We start from the raw sequence: 27349 nt of genomic DNA, 5'->3' as shown, positions 1-27349 counted from the left end.
TTGGTTAAGAATTCTTCCCCTTGTTTGAGTTGTGGAAGTTACCCAGTTGTATTTTCTTCTAATTTTTTGTTGTTATGTCTTAATATAATCAGTCTGCACTTACGTTGTTTTAAGCTTATTGTTGTAGACAATACAATTTCAATTTCAGATATGTTGTTGTCAGCAGTTCTTGTCAAAAAGGTAGCCCTTCCCTCCCAATCATTTTTATGTTCTCAGGTTTGCTGAATACTACCTTTAGTTCATGTCTTAATTATTCCTTAAATAGGCTGTTCCACTGATGTACTTTTGTCTTTTTAACCAGTGATACCAAATAATTTAACGATAACTCTTTTATAATATAATTTTTAGTCTGAAAGAGCCATTCCCCCTTAATTTCCACTTTTTTTCATTATTCCTCTTGAGATTCTAGACCTTATGTTTCTCCATCAAATGCATTTTTTAACGACTCCAAATTTAAAGGCTGTATATATGAATGTATACATGTATGTATGTGTATGTGTGTTCATCCTTCATTGCCGAAGAAGACCATGCCATCAGAGAATAATGACATGACTTGCACTTGACTTTGTTTTGAGTGAGGGAGGATATGTATATATGCATGCATGTATGCATAAATCCCCCCTTGTGTGCTGTTCCCCTGTCACCAATCTTCTGGAAAAAACAACGAAATATATCTTCCAAATTATAACCAACATGACAGGAGGGTGTTAAGTAAATGATCTTCTAGTAAAGTAGCAACTCCAGAGATATTTTCTATTTTCACACCTTCCTTTATAAAATATTTTTTTTTAATCCCTGTGCTCTGAAATTCCAACAGTGTTTTAATTTCCAAATTAAAATGTAACTATAGAAATCCTTTAATTCCTTTTAAAATGAGATTATTTTCTACACTATGAAATTTTTCGTAAGTGTTGAAAATGATTCCTTACCTTGTATTTGTTGGTGAAGCTTCTCATTCAACTGCTCTACCTCACTAAGACTCATGGAACTCACTGCAACATGAAAATACATTCATTATTACTATAAAAACTAGGAAAAATAAAACACATTCACATTAACAAAAAGCACACTCTTTCCTGAGATACTTTTGGTTGCCCTAAGCTGAACCGTGGAATGTAGCTACAAGTTGTAACTTTAGTAAAAAAATTCAGTGCCCTCATATATACTAAAAATCATGTTATTTAGACCATAGCTGAAAAGATAAAAGAAAATTATAACAAATACAAACTGTCAAGTCAATATAAACCTCAACTATGCATGTTTCTCCAATTCTTGTTTGGGGCAGTGATAAATTAATATCACTGTTTCTATGTTTAAAAAGGAACTTTTTTTTTTTTTTTTTGCTACTTGTCATGTTACAATTAATGTCAGGGTTGTCATTCCATCCCAATTCAAAGAGTTAAGACTCTTGTGAAAATATGCAGAAAGCACAATAGTCAATAGTTGGTCTTCTGTATATAACTATGGGAAAATCACCCTTGACTGATAATATTTAATTTAGAAACTTAAGATGAAACAGAAGGCATCATAAAATACTATTTTCAAACACATCAAGGCTACATCTAACTCTTAAATAACATTACGGAAGCTAATATCTCCTTTGGGTCTGAACTAGCAACAAACCAGTTGTAAAACAGTCACACAATATTTTGAGTTGAGGTCAAAAAAAAAATTTTTTTTAATCACGTGGAAATCAGTATTCTCACAATAAGCCTCTTTAGTCCGTGGAAGACAGGCATCAGGACAATACCTGCACCTTTTCTAGTTTAACTGAACCTGCCAGAATGGTGCTTTTTGGCACAGACTCATAAATCTGTGATAACTGATACACGATGATACAAGATCAGAATACAGCAATAGTCGAGAGAAGAATCATCCAATCAGTTAATTATGAAGCACATATAAAATTCTACACAGCTGACATATTACAAATTACAAAAACATAAAAACTTTCTCTCTCTCTGGCACTGCTTCACTTACATTGTTCTCTTGTATAATAAGTGTGTTGTCTCTGGTCACCAATGTCTGAAACAGAAGCTTTCTTCTCTTTTTTCTGAGTTTGCTGGCGATGAGACCACGAAACACTATTATAGCAGAAAGGGGCACTTGGATCTTGCAACATATCAAGTCCAAAACTAGCAGATTCGCTCTGCTCCAAAATTCTTTGTGCATGATTTGATATGTTCACTGTCGCTCCATCTATCCATTTTGCAGAATACTTTGGTACTTGGGAATCAAACTGCGGTAATAATTTTCTATCTGTTTTAGGTCTAAAATTTAAAAGTGGGTGCTCAGAAGTTTTCGAACATTCAGGATCAGACTCTACATCCTTATTCTGGGCATGCCGTATAATCCAATTTATCTTTTTACTAAATAAAGTTTTGACTTCTTCATAAGTGCTTTTGGACAGTTTAGATCGAGGACAATCCTGGTTAGCTATCAAATGGAATTTTTCAAAGCACTCTTTGTGGCCCCTTAATGATCTGGTATGCAAGAGGTTAGATTTTGGTACTCCTGTAAAGAAAAACAAAAGAATTAACATTGTAAAGATTGATTACTTAAGTTTCAAAAGCATAAATCTTAGGAAAAAAGTATTTATGCATTCGGAGAAAAACAATTAAAAATAATTTTTAGGTGGGCTCTGGATGGGGTGTGAGCAATTTCAGGTAAGGAAATACTCTCTTAACACTATAAAGTGGCAACTGTTCTGCCATTTATATCTTTTTAGAGAATTGCCTGCAGCCCTAAAGAGGTTAGAGGTTTAGACAGGGCCATACAGCCAAGATTGGTGTTAATCTTTTTTATCACAGATTCCTCTGGCAGTCTGGTAAAACCGATGGACTCCTTCTCAGAATAATGTTTTTAAGTAACTGAAGAAAATGCCAAATTTCAGTTAGAGGCAAGTAAAAATAAAGACAGGTGTACATGCGGGTATATATACATATATGTACATGTGTCTGTGTGCATATAAATTCAAATTCACAGACTGATCCCCTGAAATCTATCCATGGACCCCTTTGTAAAAACCTCTGTGTTAAGAGGCAGCTTTGAAACACCAGGATATTCTCTGAGGCCAGTCCTCTGTCCATGACAACACTGCCTCCTCACTAAGGAAGGATATTAACACTATTAAAAATAAGCATTAAGAAGAAATTATAAGCAGAGTTGAAGTCAATGTTAAATAATAATCAAATCTTTTTTTAAATAATTTTTTCTTTTATTACCCTTGCAAATCATAATCAAATCTTATGATTTTCTGAAAATATTCTAAGTCAATTTTTACCTTATACCTGGTATAAGCTATTTTGCATATACGAACTTTTACAATTTTAGTAATATCTTTTACAATTTTCAGTCTTAACTTTGTGGTATTTTTCCTGGATTGGAGGTGTAAGCACATAGTTTAGAATATACATCCTTCTGATTTACACATAGGTACAAGCATTTTTTATAATTAGGCAAAATGAAGAGAAGATTTTTATTACTTTTCAGAACATAAACATGGTAGAACTATTTAATCTAAAAGATATCTTCCCATCCCACCCCCCAACTCTGTAATCACTGGAACCCAAAGAATATGGCATCAGAACCAGAAAAAAAATTTTAATTGTTAAAAAGATGTTATTTTAAAATAATTATATTACACCTTTAGATCTTCTAACTTAAGTAGAGCTTAATGCTTCCCTACCTTAACTGTGAAAAAAACCAAACATACATAAATTAATAATTTCCATTATGATCAAATCTTCCTAAATCAAATAATTTTTTATACACCAAAACCAGGGATACTGAGCTCAAGAATACTTCCTGGTCATATAAAGCAGATGAATATGCTTAATTCTGAGAAATTACAACAAATGGAGAGTTAAATTGACATTCATCATTAGGAAACTATTACATTTCTATATTTATTGTTGTCTACCTTAATCTCTCTCCTTTCCTCCCTACCTCATTAATTCTAAAGCTATATTTAATCATCTAAAGAATACTAATGGATAAGGTAGATATGATAGATCTTTGGAGAAAATTAAATGGAAATAGAAAGGAATATACCTTTTTCTCAGCGATACATGGAACATTTACAAAAATTGACCATGTACTAGGACATAAAAATCTCACAATCCAGTGCAGAAAGGTAGAGATAATCAATGCATCCTTTTCAGATCATAATGCATTAAAAATTACATGTAATAAAAGGCCATGGAAAGAGAAATCAAAAATCAATTGGAAACTAAATAATCTAATTCTAAAGAAGGGTTGGGTTAAAGAAGAAATCATAGAAACAATCAACAATTTCATTCAAGAGAATGACAATAGTGAGACAACATACCAAAACTTATGGGACACTGCAAAAGCAGTTATTAGGGGAAGTTTTATATCTTTGAATGCTTACATAAATAAAATAGAGAAAGAGGAGATCAATGACTTAGCCTTGCAGTTGAAAAAGCCAGAAAAAGAACAAATTGAAAATCCCCAAGTAAATACCAAATTAGAAATACTGAAAACCAAAGAAGAGATTAATAAAATTGAAATTAAGAAAACTATTGAATTAATAAATAAAACCAATAGTTGGTTTTATGAAAAAACTAATAAAATTGATAAACCTTTGGTCAATCTGATTAAAAAAAAGAAAGAAGAAAATCAAATTACTAATATTAAAAATGAAAGGGGTGAACTCACCTCCAATGAGGAGGAAATTAAAACAATAATTAGAAACTACTTTGCCCAACTTTATGCCCACAAATTCGATAATCTAAATGAGATGGATGAATATTTTAAAAAATACAAATTGCCCAGATTAACAGAAGAGGAAGTTGAATACTTAAACAACCCCATCTCAGAAAAAGAAATTGAACAAGCCATCAATGAACTTCCTAGGAAAAAATCTCCAGGGCCAGATGGATTCACAAGTGAATTCTATCAAACATTTAAAGAACAGTTAATTCCAATACTATATAGACTATTTTTGAAAATTGGGGAAGAAGGAGTCCTCCCAAATTCTTTCTATGATACAAATATGGTTTTGATACCCAAACCAGGAAGAGACAAAACAGAGAAAGAAAATTATAGACCAATTTCCCTAATGAATATAGATGCAAAAATTTTAAATAAGATTTTAGCAAAACGAATACAGCATCTTATCACGAGATTAATACATTATGATCAGGTAGGATTCATACCAGGATTACAGGGCTGGTTCAATATTAGGAAAACTATTAGCATTATCGATCACATCAACAACAAAGCTAACAAAAACCACATGATTATCTCAATAGATGCAGAAAAAGCTTTTGACAAAATACAACACCCATTCCTACTAAAAACACTGGAGAACGTAGGAATAAAGGGAACTTTCCATAAAATAATAAGCAGTATCTATCTAAAACCTTCAGCAAGCATTATATGCAATGGGGATAAGCTAGATGCATTCCCAATAAGATCAGGGGTGAAACAAGGTTGTCCATTATCACCACTATTATTCAATATGGTACTAGAAATGTTAGCTGTAGCAATTAGACAAGATAAAGATATCCAAGGAATTAAAATAGCCAAAGAAGAAACTAAGTTATCACTCTTTGCAGATGATATGATGATTTACCTAGAGAATCCCAGAGATTCAAGTAAAAAATTACTTGAATTAATAAACAACTTTGGCAAAGTTGCGGGTTACAAAATAAACCCACACAAATCTTCTGCGTTCCTATATATTAGCAACAAAGTCCAACAGCAAGAGATAGAAAGAGAAATCCCATTTAAAGCTAGGGTAGACAGTATAAAATACTTAGGAGTCTACCTGCCAAAACAAACCCAGGGATTATATGAACACAATTACAAGACACTTTTTGCACAAATAAAGTCAGATTTAAGTAAGTGGAAAAACATTAGTTGCTCATGGGTAGGCCGTGCTAATATAATAAAAATGACAATTCTACCTAAATTAATATACTTATTTAGTGCCATACCAATTAAACTAAAATTTAGTTTCTTGCACATTTTGGCAGTTCTGACTTGCAGCATAATCTTACAATCTATCTCCTAGCAACATTTAATATAAAATATTTTTGTGCAAAACCACAAGTAATTATGTATGTTAAGCTAAATTAGTATTTACATATAAAGGTTCACAAATTTAATAAAAACTAGTTTGTTGCAATAAAAACATTTTTAAAAAGTCTATTATATTTTTTGAAGTGTTAAAAAATTAGCTAAAATCAAATTATATTAGAAAACCAATTTAGCAAAGCCCTTTTCTAATAATTTGTATACAAGTTCTAGTAAGGTAAGCAGCATGTAATTAGAAAAGACAGTAAAGGGAAATTTACTTGAAGTTCATACATCTATTTAAAAATAATTATGGAATTAGCTCTCCTACTTTAGAGAACCCTTTTTAGGGCCCCATTTCCCTGGACAGTTACCACAGATGGATAGCATGAAAAAGGAAAACGACAACTCACATTTACATGCCTTTTGGTTTACAAAACATTTTTATTTACCATGTAAGGTATGCACTAGCTGTGTCTATTTCAGAATAATACCAGACTGCTAAAAAAGGTTTAAAAAATTTAACTAAAAGGACGTTAATCTGAATATCTGAAATCACTGATTTCTGCCCTTTGAGCCTGAATGAAAAAAAGCATTTGACTTATTTGTTTTCTTATTTTTATCCTCTTACTATTAAAAAGATAAATAAAATTAAAGACTTAAATGGTATTCGATTTAGGAATACCTTTGAAACATTAACTTTTATTTTGTCAGAAATAAAATTTTAAAAAGTTTCTAAGTCACAATTAATGATGATATTAGATTTAGACTGAAAATATAAAACAATATTTATACTAAATGGAATTTTAAAATATCTTCTCAACATTCCATTACAATGAATTCTTACTCATGTTAGCTATTTATCTAAACTTTGAGAAAAGAAGATCTTGGATAGTTCCATTTGGATACTCACATGAATTCAAAGCAGTTCACAGAATATGGGCATCCTAGTAGAATTCTCACCTTTGTCTTACATCATTCTACCTCAGTTAAACCTTTGACCATAGTCTTATTTCTTTACTGTTTTTGTACAACCATATTCATGTTCATTTTACTTGCCTCTAAAACAACTAACAATCCTTGTTCATCTTCTCTCAGAATATTAAATTTCTTGAAGACAGGGGCTATTTTGCATCTTTACTTGTCTATATTACACCAGAACCTCTTGCACAGGGCATGCATTTAATACATTCCTGTTTAATTGAATTCAATTTCTTCGTCATTTTGGCTTAGTGAGCTAGAGTTGTAGTTCAAAAATTTCTCAAAATACCATCTATTAAGTAAGGTTCACAAGTAAAAAAAACCTTGCTCAGAAATGAAAGGGGCTTTGGAGTTAAGGTTAGAAATGTGGGAACGAGAAGAAATATTCTAAAAGAAAAATGAAAGACTGTCAGTTGTTTAAGGGAGAGAAAAAACAGAAATGAATAATGCTGTAGCAAAACAATATTTTGATACCAAAGAAATAGACTACATTTAAAACAATGGGGACTAAACTTAAATAGGAGAATGTAAGACAAAAGGGTAGGAATGAGAGGCCTTGAAATATATTCAGATGTCAGAATTTCTTTTTGCAGAAGAAGTTTGGGGATTTATTCTCATGCATGTGTGTTTGTCTGTTGCTGAAGAAACCATGCCATCAGAGAAATGATGACATGACTTGCACCTGACTTTGTTCTGAGTAAGGGAGGGCTGTGCAGGTCACACTTTTCTCCTTTTTCCCAGTCTCTGCTAGAAAATGAATGCAAAGATCACTATTCTAGCTGTCAGCATTCCAATCTGAAAGATGTTATTGCTAGGGGTTGGAAGGACTATCATAAGAAATAAAGATGACAAATTCAAACCAATGCGAGGAGACATGAAATGATACAGAAACCAAGAGAGCAAAACCACAGAATAACATTCATGCCGACTATGGTTATGTTAAAAAAATAACAACAAAAACCAGTAACAAATACATTTTAAATACACAGAAAAGTTCCCTGGATTATTGAAATAAACAACAAAAAAATAAATTGGTTAGTACAGGAGTAACGTTAACATACGTTTTCTGTTTTGAGGAAGACAATCAGTAAATAGTACAAATTTAGGTACGAGTATAATAATTTACAGAATCTTGGTTTTTTGATTTGGCAGTTTTTTCCCTTAAGTTCCTGTTCTATAAAGTTTAATAACAATAATAATGGCTAAAATTTATGTAGCATTTGCTACGTGCCTGGCAAGCACTTTACAATCATTATCTTACAACATGATCCTTAAAACAATCTTAGGAGGTAGGTGCTGTTATTTACTCCCATTTTCCAGATGAGGAAACTGAAGAAGACAGAGGCTAAGTAACTTGAGGGGAAAAGGAGGGTGTCACACAGTAAGTGTTTAAGGCTGGATTTGAACTCAGATCTTCCTGACTCCAGGCCCACTGCAATACCCACTGAGCCACCTACTGCACCATAGAGATGATAATTTTTACATTACTGGGTTATTGTGAGGATCAAATGAGATAATATATGTGAAGTGCTATAAAAATGTTAGCTACTAAATAACTGTACTTGGTAATGAAAGTAAAAATAAAATTTATTTTAAAAACAGGATAAAGATTGGGAGAAACAGTATGGTATAAGAGAAAGAGTAAAAGGTTTGGCATCAGAAACCCAGGTTTCAAAACCTGGATCTGCCCCTTACTGTCTGTATTATGGGGGCAGCTAAGTGGTGCAGTGGATAGAGCACCAGTGCAGGAGTCAGCAAGACCTGAGTTCAAATCTCACCTCAGACACTTGACACTCGCTAGCTGTGTGTCTTTGGACAAGTCACTTAACCCCAACTGCTTCATCCTGGGTGATCTCCAGTCATCCTGATGAATATCTGGTCACTGGATTCAGATGGCTCTGGAGGAAAAGTGAAGTTGGTGACCTGCACAGCCTGCCCTCCCTCCCTCAAAACAAAGTCAAGTGCAAGTCATATCATCATTTCTCTGATGGCATGGTTTTCTTCAGCAATGAAGGACGAACACACACTACGGACAAGTTGGGTTTTCAGTTTCCTTGACTGAATGAGGGGAACTAGATAGCCTCAAAGGTCCCTTCTGGTTCTACTTCTATGATCCCAACGTAAGCTTCTTGAGGACTGTTTATTTTGTCTTTGTCTTTTCAGTGAGTGGCATACAGGGCTTGTTGATTGATCCCCTAACCCTTTTTTGGATACTGCCTTTTCACTCAGAGAACAAGAGAGTTGTTGTGGACAAGAGGCAACATTTAGCAAATAAGAACCTGTGGAAAACCAGGATGAAGAATATTTTCTTAAAAATGATAAAAAAGCTGATCTGGTCATGTGGTCAAAGTATAAACAGACATAATGTCTCACTAAAAAGGAGCCAGCAGGTTAGGGCAAAGTCCTGTGGCAAACTTAGGGGAAGACACAGACAAGAGTTACATTGGGCTGGCAGGCGTAGATACGTTGTGATCGATTTCAGGGCAAAGAACAACCATATTGAAAAGATCACAAATCCATGGATAAAAGTTCTTTGCAAACTTTGTGTATGAAATGGAAATGTGAGAAGCTTATCTTTCTGTAAACAGGTCCATCTGGAGAACGCTACCATCTCTGGAGGATATAGCTTCTCCATTTGAGATTTGTGTGAGATTTTGTTTGCGGGGGACATGTTCATTACATTGAGAGGTAAAATATGACTTCCTCAAGGAGATTAAATGCTACTCAAAAAAGATCAGTCTAGCAAGCCACAAAAAAAACCAACAAGAAGGAAATGAAGAATGTATATTATTCAGATCATGATTCTCAATTCAAAGTATTAAACTCCTTCCAAGTTAGGGACTGCTTTTTATATTTCTTTTTATGTAGTTAGCACCTCATATAATGTTCTTCCATAGAGCAGGCACTTAATAAACTTGGTTTAGTCAACTAGAGTACTAACTCAAAAGCTTCTAAAATCAATTAGTGATTAAAACTTTTGGGGGGGGGGGGGTGAAGTGGATGCTTGAGGGTGGATCTGGCCTTGTTCAATGATTCAACTATTCTACTTATTGATTTTTCCAAACCTTTTTATCTCTCCTCCAATCTCCCATGGCTCCCCCCTCATCTCACCCTTTCAGCAGAAAACCTTGTCTCAAAATGATCTCATTTTATTAAAAAATTGAGGCCATTCATCAAAAGCTTCCTCTTCTCACCTCCTCATGTCATTATCACCCAGGTAATTTCTTCCAGTATCTCCTTCTTCACCCTTGTTTCACAAAAAGAACTGGCCCTTCTCCTTGCCCAGGCAAACCATTCTATATGCACAAGTGATCCTTTCCATGCCATTTCTCCAGCAGTTTGCTACCTCCATCATCCCCACTCTCTCACCTACCTTCAAACTCTCCCTTATCCACTGCTTCCCTGATGTCTTTAAATATGCCCATGTCTCCCTCACACTCAGAAAATCCTCTCTTGATCCATTCATCCTTACTAGCTTTTGGGGCTAAATTCCTTGAGAAAGCCATCTACAACAGGTGCCTCTACTGCTTTCCTCTCACTCTCTTGTAAACTCTCTACAGTCTGATCTCCAGCCTCATTCAAATGAAATTGCTCTCTTCAAAAGGGCAAATCCAAAGGCCTTTTATCAACTGTCATCCTTCTTAACTTCTTTGCAGCCTTTGACACTGCCTCTTCTTCTAGGTTTTCGTAACCATTCTGTCTTGATTCTCCTACAGTCTGATTGCTCCTTCTCAGTGTCCTTTGCTGGATCTTCTAAGTCACATCTGCTTACCATGAGTGTCCCATAGGGCTCTGTCCAGGGTCCTTTTCTCTTTTCCCCCTGTATTATTTCATTTGGTGATCTCATCAGCTCCCATGGATTCAATTATCATTTCTATGCAGAAGATTCTCACATCTATTTGGCCAACTCCATCCTCTGTCTTGACCTGTCTCCTATCTCCAGCTACCTATTGGACATCGACAACTGGTTACCTTACAGAAATCTTAAACTTAAAATCTTAAACATCTCAAAGTGAACTATCTCCTTTCCTCAAACCCTTACTCTCCTGTAGCTTTCCTATTGCACCTAAGGGCACCACCATCCTGCCAGTCAATCACGATAGCAATCAAGATGTTATCATTTACTCCTCACTCTTAAACATACTCCTCCCTTGCTCATATCTAATTTGCTAACAAATCCTCTCAATTCTACCTTTGAAATATCTTTGGTACACATACCTTTCTGTCCTCTGATACTGTCACCACCTTGCTGCCGGTCAGCCATCACCTTAGATGTGGACTACTGGTTAGTTTCCTTGACTCAAACTTCTCCCCACTCTAGTCCATCCTCCTACTCAGCTATCAAATGTATCATCCTAAAGAACAGATCTGACTGTGTCATCTCCCTACTACATAAAAAGGCTCTCTATTATCTCCAAGATCAAATCTGAAGCTTTTAAAGACATTCATAACCTTCCTGATTAAAAACAAACAAAAAAACATGCAAATTACCATTTTTCTAAATATTTACGTACCAGAAGATATTTCACTAGGTATTCAGAATTTGGGAACAAAGTTTTCCATTGTTTGCTATTTTGTGGTGAAGGGGATCTGAAACTGATTTCACTATCCATTTAAATGACCTCGATGTGACTAACATGAATTGCTTTTTTTAAAAAAATAATCTATGGTCTATCCCCAAAGAAATCAAAGTTTCCTCTATACGTACAAAAATATTTACAGCAACTCTTGTTGTAGCAGCCAAAAATGGTCAAAAGAAAAAATACTACAAACAGTTACAAAGAAAGAATTCAAGCACTGGAGAGTTACAGTTCACACACAATTTAGCAGCCATCACTATGAAGGGGCAGAGAGCTTGGAATTCAATATTCCAGAAAGCAAAGTATGTAGGCTTAAAGCCAAGATTAACTTACCCAATAAAACTGAGTAATCCTACAGTGGGGAAAATGGACCTTTGATGAAAGAGGCTTTCCAAGAATTCCTAACGAAAAGACCAGGGTTGTACAGAAACGTTGAAGTGCAAACACAGGAATTAAGAGAAACACAAAAAGATAAACGTGAAGGAACAATTATAAAAGGGTAAAGATAACCTGATTAAATTCTAAGATGGGAAAATGATACATGTGAACCTTCTGAACCCTAACTTCAGCATCAGGGGTCATAAATGGAGTCTAACAGACAGAGGACCTTGGAATGGTTCTGTTATAGCTTGATGATCTTAAGAATGGAAAAAGAGGGGAAGAGTGAAACATTGGAAAGGGTAGAGGGAAAGGAAAGTGTGCAAGTAGGCTTCTATACAAACAAGGAGGAAAGAGTGGAGGGAGTGGCTGACACTTAAAATCCATTCTCATCTGAATTTATCAAAGAAAATACACATAAACCTTACTGGGTACAGAAATATGTTTCATTTCATGCAGCAGGCAAATAGGAGGGAAAGGTGAAAAGGTAAAATAAGAGGAAAAGAAGGCAACAGCAATAATCAGCCTTAAACAAAACAAACTAAGGATGTGCAGAAGTTAGCTTTCATTGAGGTGACAAAGAAGGGGAATCTGAAGAATGACCATCAACTAGTGAATGGCAGTTATGACACATTAATATGATGGCACACTATTCTGCTGTAAGACACAATTATGGGGACAGTTTCAGAGAAACCTAAGAAGACTTATATGAACTGATGTAAAGTGAACAGAACCAAGAAAACAACACAAGGACAACAAACATGACAGAGACAAACTACTTTGAAAGAGTGAGATTCTGTTCAGTATAATGAACAACCTCTATATTAAAGGTCTAAGAAACATGCTACTCAAGGTATCTTTTTTAAAAATATGGTCAGTTTGGAAAATGGTTTCACTTGATAGAAGTTTTGTTTTTCTTTCATTCTCAATTGGGGATAGAGGGGTACTTGCAGTTCGAGAAAGGGAAAAAAGATTTTGCTGACTGAAAAAATACATACTTTAAAAAAAAAAAAAGGAATGAAGATGAAACACAAAATCCACCTCCTAACAATTAAAATGCAGAAAGAAACATGTTTTTGGACACTGCAAATGTGGGAACTTGTTTTGTCATACTATGCAGCTCTGTATTGAGGGAATTTTTTTTTTTTTAATTTGCCCAATCAGGGCTGGGGGAGGAGGTTACTGGAAGAGACAGAATAACTGAAAATGCTTGTTAACTGAAAAAATAAAAACTTTTAAAAATAAAAAATAAGTCTGTGATCAGTAATTCAGACTCCATACCATATGAAAAAAATTCACATTGTCAAATGAATAAGATTTTACTGTTTTATTTCCTTGTTTTAATAAGCAAAAATCTATTTCTTTCTCTTCCATCCATCACCCAAGGAGAAAGAAAATCAAAACCCTTGTAACAAATATGCATCATCAAGCAAAATACATTCCTGCCATTGGCCATATCATCAAAAACATTTCACTCTGCACTGAGTCCATAAACTTTGTCAGGAAGTAGGTAGTTTGCTTCATCATGGGTTCTATGGAATCATAGTTGGTCAATGACTCGATCAAAGTTAAAAGTACTCTGATCACGGCAAAGAACAATATGTAATGTTGTTATTACTGTATAAATGGCTGTCCTGATTCTACTCACTTCATGGTATATCAGTTCATACAAATCTTCCTAGGTTTCTCTGAAATGTTATTTTTTTTTATTATCTTACAGCTCAATAGTATTCTGTTATACTTATATACCATAGTTTAGCCATTCCCCAACTGATAGGTACCCCCTTAGTTTCCTGTTCTTTGTCACTACAAAATAAGCTGCTAAATATTTTTATACATAAGGGTTATTTCCCTTTCTTTGATTTCTTTGGGAGCACAGATCTAGAAGTGTTATCACTGGGTCAAAGAGTATGCACAGTTTAGTTCTTTTATAACAACCTGATTTCTAGAATTAAATAAAATTATTTACAGCTCAGATGTTCTATTTATTTCTAATTAACTTCAATGCTTCATCATCTTTTGAAATCTATTTCAAACTAGCAAGGTAAAATGGAAAGCAACTTTTGTAGAAAAGAAGTAAAAAGCAGAAGTCTGTTCTTATTCACCAAAGACTTGCCTTTCTTTCTATTAAATGGACAGTGGTAGATATGTTAGAGAAACAAATTGGTAAAGACAGTTGGAAGAAGCAGAAATGAAAAATAAGTGATGGCAGACACTATGGCTAAGCACTCTAAATAACTATTCTGAATTTTTAAAATCCAATACTGAATTTAAAAGAATTTTTGGCCTCACAGTCAAAATCTGTCTTGCATCATAACCTGAGGTATTAAATATGTCAGAGTAACCACAAAGTCTACTGGATAACACAAACCTTTTCTAGTTTTTTTAATATCAACTGGGAAGATCAGAAAGCATGAAGAGGTGTGTGTGTGTGTGTGTGTGTGTGTGTGTGTTTTTAAATGTTTTAAAAACAATACTTTAGCTAAAGAAGAACAAAACCAAACAAAATACAAGACTGTTCTTGGTCTTCTTCTGAAATAACTGCTCAGAATTCTAGTAAGATGTCCATTTCAAAGGCTGATAATTAACTTGGGTTAAGGTAAGGGGAGGTGAACATGGTGAATTACACCAGAGGACAGCTGGGTATTTTCTTAGAGTGTGGCAAAGTAGAAACTAGAAACTGCTTGACATTACATGGATTTGCTAGACCTTGTGAAAAAACAATTCTGGATAATGGAAAAGAAGAGCCTATTAACAGAAAAGTAATTAGTTAAACTTTTAATTTAGTTAACACTTTTGTCATTCCTAAAAAATCTACTTTGTTTTGCATAAAATGAAAAAGGGTTGCATAAAAGCTTAGCAGCATCAAGAATCAGATCAAGGTTCTGTTGTCTGACTACACATACCACAGTTCTGCTTAAAGATAGAATCCCATGTCCTAAGTTCTACAGATCATTTCCCCCACTAGCAGCCTGCTCAGTTCCAATTAGCCTGAAAGTTATAGTAAGTTTGGTAAAAGTAGATTTTTCAGCAGTATGGAGCTAGGTATTTATATGGGTGTGACTATGACGGGGAAGCAGCTGTCAAATAATAGAAATGAAAAGCTTCTACTGCTGCCTGAGCTCTATTTCTTATCCATTCTCAGGATTCAGCACCGTATCTTTAATGAGAACCTTTTAAAATTAAGTAATTTTAGATTCAGAAGCGTTTTATGTCAACGTTAAAAAGCCTCCAATCTTGAACCTCCTGTGCTCCTTGATGACACAGACTTCACTGTCAACAGTGTCAAGACTATACTGCTTATGGTGCTAGGATTTCTGAAGATTAACTTGTGTGAATATTCACACACCCTGATCTTTTCCCTATTTGTCATAAAACACAAGGCACCTTGTCTCTTTCCCATTTATTATAAAGGACAAAGCAAAGAAAATTTGGAATCTTCCAAAAGAATATCCATGGGGCTATGAAAATTAAAAAATCATAATTTTTTCTACTTTATTTACACATACTAAAAAAGAATCATAAGAACCATACATTCAGCTTTTTAGCAAGAAGTACTATGTCAGTGATTCAATGACCAGTTCTGATGATATTATAGAGAAAGTGTTATATATTGACAGAGTACTAGACTTGGAATCAGAAAGACCTTGGTACAAATTCTGTCTAGTATAGTCACTAATTGTGTAAACCTAGCCAAGCCACGAAGCCTCAGTTTCTTCAATTATAAAATGAGGATGATAACACTGGACCACAACAAAGAAAGCTTGTTGGATGCTGACTTCAAATATGGCTTCAGGTTTCACCATTTTTATGGGAATCAGCTTTGTTTTTAAAACTCATGCTTAAATAAACAAAAATTGTGCTTAACTCACCTAGAATTTGGTCACTGGTGATTTCCTGCTATATTTATCCAATATTTAGTCAGCCAGCACAGACCTGGACTCTACTTGTTCTAGTACTTTTTTTCCACTGAGATTCCTTGATAGAAACATTCTTTTTGTTTGTGAGACTGATATATCACTGAGTTTTCTGGGAAGAAGTCCAAATGTAAATCCAAGAAACAGATCTTGATGCCATGTTCCATTTAAAGGCTTTGAGGGTTTTACTTTGGACAATTTCTTGGTAATTTTCTGCTTTGTAGTTTCCCCAAAAGTTTTGGTCAATTTTAAAAATTACTTCTATGCAGCTTCTTCACCTTCATTCAATTGTTCTTGAAGATATTTGTCTTCCAAACCTCTCCTTATTTGAGGATCCATAAATATCCTCTTTGATTGGGGAGTCATTGAAGCTTTTTAAAAAAAAAATTATTTTTCCCAATTGCATGTAAAAATCAATATTTAACATTCATTTTACAAAATTTTGAGTTCCAAATTTTCTCTCTCACGCTCTCCTCCCCCAACCCTGGCATAGATATATCTACATATAACATAGATTATACATATGCAATCATGCAAAACATATTTCCATGTTAGTCATGTTGCAAAAGGAAACACAGACAAAAAATGAAAAAAAGTGAAAAAAGTGCTTCAATCTGCATTCAGACTTCATCAGTTCTTTCTCTGGAGGTGGATAGCAGTTTTCATCATAAGTCCTTTGGAATTGTCTTGCTTATTGTTGAGAATAGCTAAGTTATTTATAGTTAATCATAGTGCAATATTGCTGTTACTGTGTACAATCCTCCTGGTCTTGCTCACTTCACTTTGTACCAGTTCACTTAAGTCTTGCAAGTTTTTCTGAAATCATCCTGCTTGCCATTTCTTATAGTACAATCGTATTCCATTACAATCATATGTCATAACTTGTTCAGCCATTCCCCAATTAACGGGCATTACCTCAATTTCCAATTCCTTGCCAAAGAACCAAAGAACTCCTACAAATATTTTTGTATAAATAGATCCTTTCCCCTTTTTTATGATCTCTTTGGGATACAAAGAGGTGGCATTGCTGGATTAAAGAGTATGCAGTTTGGTTGCCCTTTGGGCATAGTTCCAAATTGCTCTGCAGAATGGGTGGATCATTTCGCAACTCCATCAACAACGCTTTAGTGTCCTAATTTTCCCACATTCTTTCCAATATATACATAATTTTCCTCTCCTGTCACATCAGCCAATCTGATAGGTATGAGGTGGTACCTCAGAGTTGTTTTAATTCACATTTCTCTAATCAAAAGTGATTTAGAGTATTTCTTCATGTGACTGTAGATAGCTTTGATTTCTTCATCTGAAAACTACCTATTCATATCCTGTGACCATTTATCAATTGGGCAATGGCTTGTAATCTTACAGATTTGACTCAGTTCTCTATATATATTTGAGAAATGAGTGGACTCACTGACTCTTGAAAATTTGTTTTTCATATAAAGAAAATGACCATTTTGATCCCTCACCTTGACAAATGTTTTTCTATAAGCCAAAACTATTCCAGGATTCACCAGTGATTAACATATACTTTCTTCCAAAGAATTGGTTTTCCTCTGAGGCCAGCAGCTTTTAAGAAAATTTTTTTTTATGGTTTTTGTGTTACTGCTGTCCTATTCACAAAGCAGTAATATTTAGTATATACAAGTTATAATTCTAATGAGCCACACAGATATGCCAAGAATATTTATACACTTAAAAGTTTCTTACGTATTCTTATGAACGTATTTTGGGCCACTTATGGGAGATTATGTTATTTTGGTACAGGAGCTAAAAATTCAACTTCATGGCTAGATAAGTTGAGATCAAAATTACAGTCATTTAAACCTATTTAGATAATTAAGAATTATTAAATGAGGCTCTGAAGAGAAAAAGCATTCTTTAAATAGGTAAATCACTGCCTTGCTGGCCCTCCCATTTTATCATTAATGTCAAATCCATTAAAATCTGAATCACTAGTTCAATTTCTTCATCCAAATTCAGATTTCCAGTGATTTCTGTGCAAGTAGTTTTTCTCAACGCAAACAAGTAAACAGCTGACAGTAAATTTGGATAGTAGATATGGTATGTTTAGACTTGGAAATAATTCCAGATATATTTGTTAAACAAATGATGCTTTTGCTCTGTCCCAATCATAGGAATTCAGATCACACATGACGAAACCATTCATCTATCCAGTGAGTAGTTTAAAATAATTGAAACAGCACAAGTGAGGGAGGGGCTCATGCCTTATCCTGATTCCCTATTTTGTAAGCAAAAGAAAGTTCTTATGCTTTAACAAGCGGAATAAAATGCTGACTCAGATATAAAAGTTTAGTTCAATGCATACATAAAAATGATTCAGTTGACTAACATACTTATTAGATATTTTAATTCAGAATCCAAAAACAGATAAAACAATGAAAAATCATCATGTGACAAAATGCATTTTTAAAAATAAATGCCCACCTCATAGGGCTGCTGTAGGGATCAAGCCAAGTGAAGTCAACAAACACTTATTAAGCACCTATTATTATGCCAGGCACTGTATTAAGTTCTGGGGATACAAAGAAAGGCCCAAAATCATCCTTGCTCTTAAGGACTGCCATGGAGGAAACAACACACAAACAAGAATATATGGAGGATAATTTGAAGATAATCTCAGAGGAAAGGCACTAAGATTAGAAAAGACTGATACCTACTACAAAAAACCTGAAATCCATACCAGATGACATTTAATGAGAAATTGCAGTGATTTCCTACACCACAGAATTGCGCAAAAAGTCAGTCAAAAGTCCATGACTAATGAAAAAAGGAGCCACCAACCGTCAGTCTAGTTAACCAAGCTAGTAGACTTAGTGCAACCTGAGTCATTGTGTACTGCAAGGCTTTGTGTGTAGATGCAGCAAGAGCAGATAGCTCCCTTCAGAAGGCCCCAAGGAAACGGCAGCAGCCAGTATAGCTTGGTAGCACTCAGACCTGAACACCCCAAGCCCAGGGGTTTCAAGATTCTTAGCACTCAATCTTGAGAAACCATGAAGGTCCCTGCACTCTGATCCCAGGGGACCTAACCCTAAGAGGAGGAGATCCATGCAGGAACACAAATGAGGCAGATCAAGACCAAATACAACCAACTGTCCACCCAGAAGTGAATCCTGGCCTTGGCACAAATCCCCAGTTTTAGAACTAAAACTGGAGAAATGAGTAAAGCAAATTAAGACTCAGTATAAAAAAAGACTGTAGATTTAAATATCCCCCAAAAGAAAAATAAATCTGCAGTCACTGTAAGCAGAGACTTCACTAAAATATAAGAAGACCAGAAAGGCTGTATGATTTGTCCTTTGTTTTCCAAAGAGGACCATGACATCAGGGAGACAATCACGATTTGCAACTGACTTTGATTTGAGTGAGGGAAGGCTGTGCAAAGTCACCAGCCTCACTTTCTCCTCCAGACCATGGTAATGTAAGATATAAGATCTTCCTCACCCATTTAATAGGCCCCATGGAGCTCAGGTGCAGAGCTAATAAGGCTCCAGGCCACAAGGATTCCTACACCTTCCCAATTAGGTGCTGATTTCAAAGCTTCTGAGCACTAAATCAATCAAGTGTTGGGTCACTGATTGGAAACAGTATACAAATTGTACTACTTGGAGGGAAAGGTGTGGGTGGAGAGAGAAGCAGGCAGAGAAAACAAGCTGAGGACAGGAGAGGTTAAGGGAAGAACTTGCCTAGAGGAACTTGGTCCAGGAGGCTTGAAAGAGAAATGTTCGTGCTCTCTGGGTCTTACTAAGTCTCACCTTCTGGTATCCCAATAGGGATGTTTCAAATAAATATTTTGATTCTGTCTTGGAGAAGGTGAGTTTGTTATATTTTGCAAACCAGTCATGGAGATAGTATATTCATAGCAGTTGACACTGGCATTACAGCCATCTGGGTCCCATGGCCTGATATTGATCAGGATGACTGGAGATGGCCCAGGATGCAGTGGGAGAGCTTAGTCCTTTTATGCTAAGTCTTTTCAAGTGCTCAGTTTGAGTGAGACAAGGCCCATTCAGTGAATAGGTCTCTTTAAGAAGTGAATGGAAGGATGGCCCTTTTAATTAAAAACAAAAACAAAAAATCAAACCGGGTGGGGGGCTAGGTAATAAACAGTTTTAAAAGATAAACATAGATTTTCATATTTGATCCTGGAGCCCCACTGGATTTTTTGAGTTTTTTTGATTTGAAGGTAGAGAAGTGATATGGTCAGACTTGCATTTCAGGTAAATGAATTTGACAGCCTAAGACTTGAGACAGAGACCAACCAGCAGGCATTAGTCCAGGAGTGAGGTGATGAAGGCTTACACCAGGTTGTTATTATCAATGACATGCTTCAGCATGTTAAAATACTTCCTAAATCTTAAAGTACTGTATACATTTCAACTGTTATTATTATATGTAGTACAGTTAAAAGTTATTTAGAAAGATCTACAAATATGAAGCTCAAAATATTCTCTACTATGTTATTCCTAGGCTGAGTTTATATTACGTTGTCTTTTCAAAAGAGGGAAAAAGACTGATAAAGTAGGATGCTGTTGCATCAATTAAACTAGGAAGCCAAAAAGATAATCACCGTATAAAATGGAAAAATTGTCAACTAAAAACATTTAAAGTCATGCTTTTAGACTCTATTTCAAAGAATATTTAAAAGACAATGAAACTAATAATCAGAACATATATAATATTCTCTGCACGGTATTTGGCGATATCCCTGCTCCCTTGAGTTATGATTTTATGTTGATATAATTTTAAAGTTAAAGGTGACTCAGGTTACCTGATTTCCTGCTTCTGTTATGCTAAGACTCAGCTTAAGGGTAATGAGGTAGTAAAATCAAAAAACAAAGCCACGAATGAGAACACAGTTATAGGACTTGTGCATTAGCACCATAAAACCTAGTAGAAAGCTAAATTTGAATGCTTTTCTTAGCAAAAATAGTAAATTGGCAGGACTTCTTTAAGAACAAATTTCACAGTTCAGAAATAGCACTAAGTAAAATGTTATTTCCAACTTCAATTTTGAGTTTAAAAAAGTGATATTTCTTTATATTCAAGATGATCTTGTTTCAACAACACAAAGGACTTATGCTTATTATATATTCAACAGACATATGTTCACATTAAAATTTCCTCAGTAGTTGTAGGCTAGACTACATGCTACAAAATACTGAACAAAGTAAAATAATTTAAATTATCCTTATCAGTATAGGATATATAAATCTGGGCTGTTAATTTTAAGTGTCAGAGAAGCATTCTATTTTTGTGGAACTGCTCTCTCCTCTAATCTGCCAGACACTCAAATGCTGGGTTCCAAACTGGATTGCTATTTTAGAGAAGCTTCATGTGGTATGACTGCACATACATTATTAGCTTGATACCTTTGATTGATTAATTCAGTAAAGATGTTCTCACTTGATAAAGTTATCAAGGTTAGAGTGTTTTATTAGTTACTTTAAGTGATATAGTGATTGATGACTCAATTGACCCCCTCCTTATATCAGTAATCATCAAAAATTCTTTGTTCCTAGCTGAAAAACTGAAAGCAACTTAAGTTCCAGAAGAAAAGAACACATTAGCATAACATCAGACAATCCTAAAAATACTATTGGGGTAAAGACTTACTGTTTCACAAAAACTGCTAAGAAATAGGAAGGTAGTCTGTTACAAATTGGTTTGGACTACCATTCACATCATGAACCAAAATAAACTGTCAAGATATGACTTAGATATAAAGTGTTACATCATAAGGAAATTATAAAAATAGAGGAACACCTTTCTAACTATACACAGGGAACAAGTTCTTGATCAAACAAACGATCATGAGAGGAAACATACAATTTTGATTATATAAATTTGAAAAGCTGCAGCACAAACACCAATCAATGAAACAAAACAGTTAGCTGAGGAAAAGCCTTTGCAGCAACTTATTCTGATAAAGGCATAATACTCAAGATACATATGGGGCTCATTAAGGTATATAAGAACAAAAGCCATTCCTTAATAAAGAATAGGGACAGACAATTCTCAAAAGGACAGAAGTAAATTATCAACAATTATATGTGAAAAATGCTTCAAATCACCAACAAGAGAAATGTACATTAAAACAACTCTAATGTTCTGCCTCAGACTGATTAGGTTGGCAACAATAACAAAAAGGAAAACTATAATTGTTAGAATGGCTGTGGGAGGGCAGATATACTAATGCATTTTTAGTGACATTTCTGGAAAGTAATGTGGAATCATATCCTAAAAGTTACTGAACTGTGACCATCTTTTGATCTAGTGATATTACTAGGCTTTTACTCCAAAGGGATTAAAAAAAAGAGGAAAATAATCAAATGAACAAAAATATTCCCAACTAAAATCCCATTTTCCAAAGAAGTCTTTCCTAATCCTTCTTAATTCTAATGCCTTCCCACTTTCAATGATTTCCTATTTATCCTGAATAATAGCTTGTCTGCATATACTTGTTTGCTTATTAGACTGTTAGCTCCTTGAGGGCTTCTTTTTATATCTCTAGTACTTAGCACAGTGCCTGGCACACAGTAGGTGCTTCATAAATGTCTACTGACTGACTGATTCCCTGATCCCTAGTTACACATCTTTCCATTTTATACTAGGATATGACTTTTGGTTTCAGTGTATAACTGTGTTACCCCAAGACACAGGAAAGTTGGTTTTATATGGATTTTGTGCTATTAAACTATACAGTGTACTTACCTTCAATATTGAGCTCAAAACAAAGGTGGCAGAAGGAAAGCGTTTCTTTTTCTGTTCCCAGTTTACAAATACTGCAAATGTTGTCATCATTTAAGTCAATGTTTACAAAGTGCTCTTCATTCATAATTGCCCCTATTAGGGAAAAGAAGACAACATTCCAATTTCACTTTATTTACATTTTATTTGTATTTTTAAAACATTTATTTAAAACAATAACATGACTTAGAGGAAGGCCCCTAGTACCTTGGGTGGATCCTCTAAGAGTTACAAAGGATAAGAAGGCATGGATGGGTTGAAATCTGCATTAATGGAAGGAATTCCCACACATGGATAAAGGCAAAGATCCACCTAAATGTTAAAGTAATACATTAGTCAGAAATAGAGACATCTACCTTTCTCTAATATACTTCCAGATAAACTTCAGTCTCAATAGGATCACAGACTTAGAACTAGACATCATCTTAGAAAATACCTAGTTAACCCCCTCTCATTTCACTGATGAGAAAATGGAGGACCTTGGAAGTCAAATAATTTGAAAACTATCCCTTGAATCTAACCTAGGTTTTAAAAGAATATATTATACAATGTATCCAAACAATAGAGGTTATTTAATATCTTTCAATTTAGTTTAGGAAACTAGGCAAATTTCTGGGAATTACATTCTAATGCTTCTTTTAAACATTGTATCTGAAATATTAGAGCAACTAAAATGATCTTTAGGTCTTTTCTAGCACTTAATCAGTAACATGGGAGGTGAGTGGGTAAGACTAAATATAATTCACAGCACTTTCATTCAACACTCAACAGTTAATTTCTTGTCATTTCTAGCAACCAGAAGGGGACAGTATATTCTAAGGTGGCAGTGAAATATGCACCGTGAAGAGTCAATAAACATTAAATTCCTACTATAAGCCAGAGACTGGAAAAGAAACTTAAAAAAAAAAAAAGACAATTCGTGCCCTCAAGGACCTTACAATATAAAGGAGGAGACAACCTGAAAATGAAAGCAGAAAACCCAGGGACTAGGGGAGCAAAGTACTTAGAGGGGATGGAGGGGTCAAAGAAATTGAAAATGAACTTGTTTTAAATGAGAGATCTGAGGATCTGTCTCTCTAGTCTTCTTTCTTTATATGGTCTCGGTGAAAAAACACTACTCTGCAGAGAGAGGGGCAGAACACACTGATGAGGAGAGGGCAGGAAAACTAACTCTTATCTTGCAAGATGCTGAGATTTCCCAGTGCAGAGTTGGATACTGTGGAGAAATAAAAAAAAAATCGAAAACGAGAACAGCTAGGTAGGAAAAGAGAAGAAATCTGACACTGTCATAGAAGCAAAGAAAGGAGAAAGCACCTAGAAATCAGATGTTGAATCATCATGGAAGGTAGGAGGAGAAAAAAGAAAGAGGTAAATGCTGAGAAATCATGGGTCCCACAAATTCGGGGAGGGGCCTCCAAAAATGTCCACCTCGATGAGCAAAATCTATCAACTTATCAAGCATCTACAATATAACCAGCCTGGGAATAGAAAGAAAAATTAATGTTCCTGTCTTCAAGCAGCTTACTGTCTATCAGGAGAAAAAAAAACGTGTACGTAAACACAAACAAAATAAGTATATCCCTAATAATTACGAGGAAATGGGGGGGGGGGTTAGAGGAGTGGGATGCAGAAGAATCAATGAACAAATATTTTTAAGCGCCTCCTACGTGCCAGACACCGAGGGCAGAGATACAAGGAATAAAATAATCCCTAATTTCAAATCGCTCACGTTTTCCCGGAGCAGTTTAGGGGCACAGACACCCATTCACTACGGTGCTTATCCTCTACTTTAGGAGGTAAAAAGAGAATTTTTAAAGCCCCTGCTAAAGGCCGAGAAAAAAAGAAAAAAAGCACCGGGGGCACTCCGGGAAAAGGAGCCTCCAACTACAAAGCTTCCCGCCCCCCCCCGGGGGGGGTCCTTGCCCGGGGTGCCCAGGGACCTCCCTCCCCCACTGGCTGAAGGCCAAGCAAGCGCTCAGTCTGCTGGGACCCCGGGAAAAGGGCAGAGCTAGAAACTGAGGGGATAAAAAGGGTCGGGAGAGGGTACAGAAGATGGTTACCCGAGCCGCGCTCACCTCGGCCACCTCCACCGCTCTGGGGCAGCCTCGCGGGGAGGCCCCGCCCCGCAGCGGCCGCCGCCATTCCGAGGGGCCGGGGAAGCCGGGGGGGTGAGGGGGAAGAAAGGAAGCAAGCCTGCCCACCTGGCTCTCCAACTGTTCTTTGTCCTCAAGTGCGGCACATGCCTCCCGACTCACAAGCAGGTTTCTTCGATTATTCTCGACTGTCTTTCTTCAGGACTGCCGCCATTTGTGGAGAAATGCACTTCTCCCCACCCCAGGGAAGTCTTGACTTAGACTGTGCCGCTTCCCCGCTCAGCCCCGCCCGCGGCAAAGCGGAAACGGCGGCCTGGGGGCGGGGCCAGAAGAGGGACCTGGAAGAGTCCATTCCTGAGGCTAAAAATGAGAATAGCTTTACAGTACCATTTGGGAACAGCTGACGTTACATAAGAATTTTTTGTAAGAAGAGTCTATCTGTTAAGTGACGTAAATTTTGAGTTGTTTGGAAGAAGACTCTTGAATAATTGAGAGAAAGAATGTTCCTCACCCCCACAACTTGGCTCTCTAGAATGGTACGTTCCCCCCGCCCCCCTCAGTCTCGCCTGGCCCCTTCCGGGATTTTGCTTTTACGAGCTTTAATCCTGTTTTTTGTTTTGGAAAGATGGAGATCGTGGGAGAGCACGTAGTCCGTGCCAGGGCTGTGTCCACCAGTGTTCACTTATAACACGTAAGAGAAGGACCCTGTAGGTAGCTTTAGCTTTTTTTCTCTCCAGAGTTTTGGTAGAGATGATTTTTGTCCACGTGAGCTTCCCTGATTATTTCGTGTTTATCCCAAATGCTGCCGAGTGAGGGGTGTGGAAAGATTCCACGCCGCGTGTCCGAATTGCGGGAGATGAGCGCTTAGTCTGGTCCCCAGAAAACAGCTCCAAGTGCCTGTGGTGATACCGGAAGCCTTTCCTTCCAGGTAGGACCTACCAGGATCCTACAAGGATCCAGTGGAACGGTCCCAGGACTCTGGAGAGTAAAAAAGATAATAAAGTCGATGTTAAGTCATATACAGTTAGAATAAGTTTGCAAAAGTAAGCTCAGTGCTGCTAGAATCAGAAGAGGTGAATTAGAATTACTCATTTTACTGTTCAGTGTGTAGGACTCTGCCCCTCTTTGGATTGGGTTTTTTTTTTGGAAAGTTACTGTATTGGTTTGCCATTTCCTTCTCCAGCTCATTTTACAGATGAGGAAACTGAGGCAAAGAGGCATAAGTGACTTGCCCTGGGTTACACAGCTGAGGTCAGATTTGAACTCAGGTGTTCATGACTCCAGGCAAGGCACCCTATCCACTGTGCCACCAAAATATCTGATTAAAAAGTCTGGCATGCAACATTTACGGCAGGAATTCTTATTCTTTTTTTGTGTTGTAGACTCTTAGCCCTCTGAAGAAGACTATGGAATCTTTCTCTGATAGGTGTAAAGTAATAATGATACATAAAATACATAGTATCACAAAGGAAATGGTTATATTGAAATAGTCATCAAAAGATTTTAAAATTTCAGGACCTATGAGAAATGGGCAATATATAAAGTTAACATCTATTTCTGCCAAGATGTAGTCATGAGCAGTTATTAAAAAAAAATCTAGTACATTCCAAGTACTGTTGGTGTTTGTTCTTCCCTTTGAAAAGGGTCAATGACATGAGGCCTTGAACCTGTTGGTGAGTTATGGGGAGGTCTACCCCAAGCATGTGAAAACTATCTGGCAGAATGTGCTTGATGAGAACAATTTGTTCGAATAACAATGAAGGCAGTTGAAAGCAGGCAGTGTGGAGCCCCTAGAGCTTGGTGGGATGATGAAGACTCCAAGGTGCATAGAGGGCCTTAGCTAGTTGTACTGGCTTTGATGACTTAGGAAGAGAGAGAGAGAGAGAGAGAGTCCAACTCTGCCTCACTTAAATCTAATTCTAAGTCAGTCCACCACCCTATGATGCCATTGGTCTTCTTAGAAAGGAAGGACTAACAACATGTCAGCTAGCCTGAATAAAATGGCCATCACACATTCACTAACCCGTCAGGTATATATGAGTACCAATCAAAAAGACTTTTGTCCTTAACGTTGCTTACTTCTGTATTTAAAAAGTATTGGGTAGATTGATCCAAAGCCAGCAGTACTCCAACTGCAGGCTGCCTTGGTGTGCTAATACATTTTTGTCTTATTTCCTGAGTTTGCTTTATTTTGATTAGGGTGGTGTCTGAACCAAGATTTTCTTTTAACAACTCTGAAAGTAAATTTTCATGTCCCAGGGGACAGATTTTGGTCAGGTAAAGTGAATATTAACAAACATTTGCTGGAAGATTGGCCCAGAATCCCAAATAATAAAAGCAAAAAATTTAAAATCCAATAATACCACCAAAGAACTTTCTCTCTTACAATAGAAATCCAAACCAAAACCTGATGAATCCTAAGAGAATGGCTCCCAGGGTCATAGACTAATGTTGCCAGCATTGAATCTCTGACTTGGGTGACTTTCTAAGGACTTACTTTTACAGAGACTAATTAGATATTTCCTACTGAGACCAGCCTTTTTAGGTGGTTGAGATGGGGAGTTATTTGTATCTGGCAAAATGATGG

General features: G+C 36.0%; 1 protein-coding gene across 4 annotated transcripts in view; it reads right to left on the bottom strand.

Moving 5' to 3' along the window:
• Positions 1–25066, bottom strand: part of C5H21orf91 (chromosome 5 C21orf91 homolog) — a 28601-nt gene extending 3535 nt beyond the window's left edge. Inside the window, exons 1-5 of one of the 4 annotated variants that reach the window (XM_072614965.1) lie at positions 24745–24784; positions 22877–22981; positions 22634–22765; positions 1981–2514; positions 930–992 (exon numbers count right to left, since the gene is read on the bottom strand). In XM_072614965.1, the coding sequence (XP_072471066.1) occupies positions 930–992; positions 1981–2514; positions 22634–22757 (721 nt within the window). In that variant the 5' untranslated portion in view covers positions 22758–22765; positions 22877–22981; positions 24745–24784. Of the gene's footprint in view, positions 1–929; positions 993–1980; positions 2515–22633; positions 22766–22876; positions 22982–24729; positions 24810–24870 lie in introns of those variants that run through there. The other 3 variants (XM_072614964.1, XM_072614963.1, XM_072614962.1) reach the window with 3 other exon arrangements.
• Positions 25067–27349: the final 2283 nt, after the last annotated feature.

Source organism: Notamacropus eugenii, chromosome 5, assembly GCF_028372415.1.
Source record: "Notamacropus eugenii isolate mMacEug1 chromosome 5, mMacEug1.pri_v2, whole genome shotgun sequence".
Lineage (NCBI taxonomy): Eukaryota > Metazoa > Chordata > Mammalia > Diprotodontia > Macropodidae > Notamacropus > Notamacropus eugenii.
Note: the sequence above shows the minus strand (reverse complement) of the source record. Positions and strands in the feature narration are given on the sequence as shown.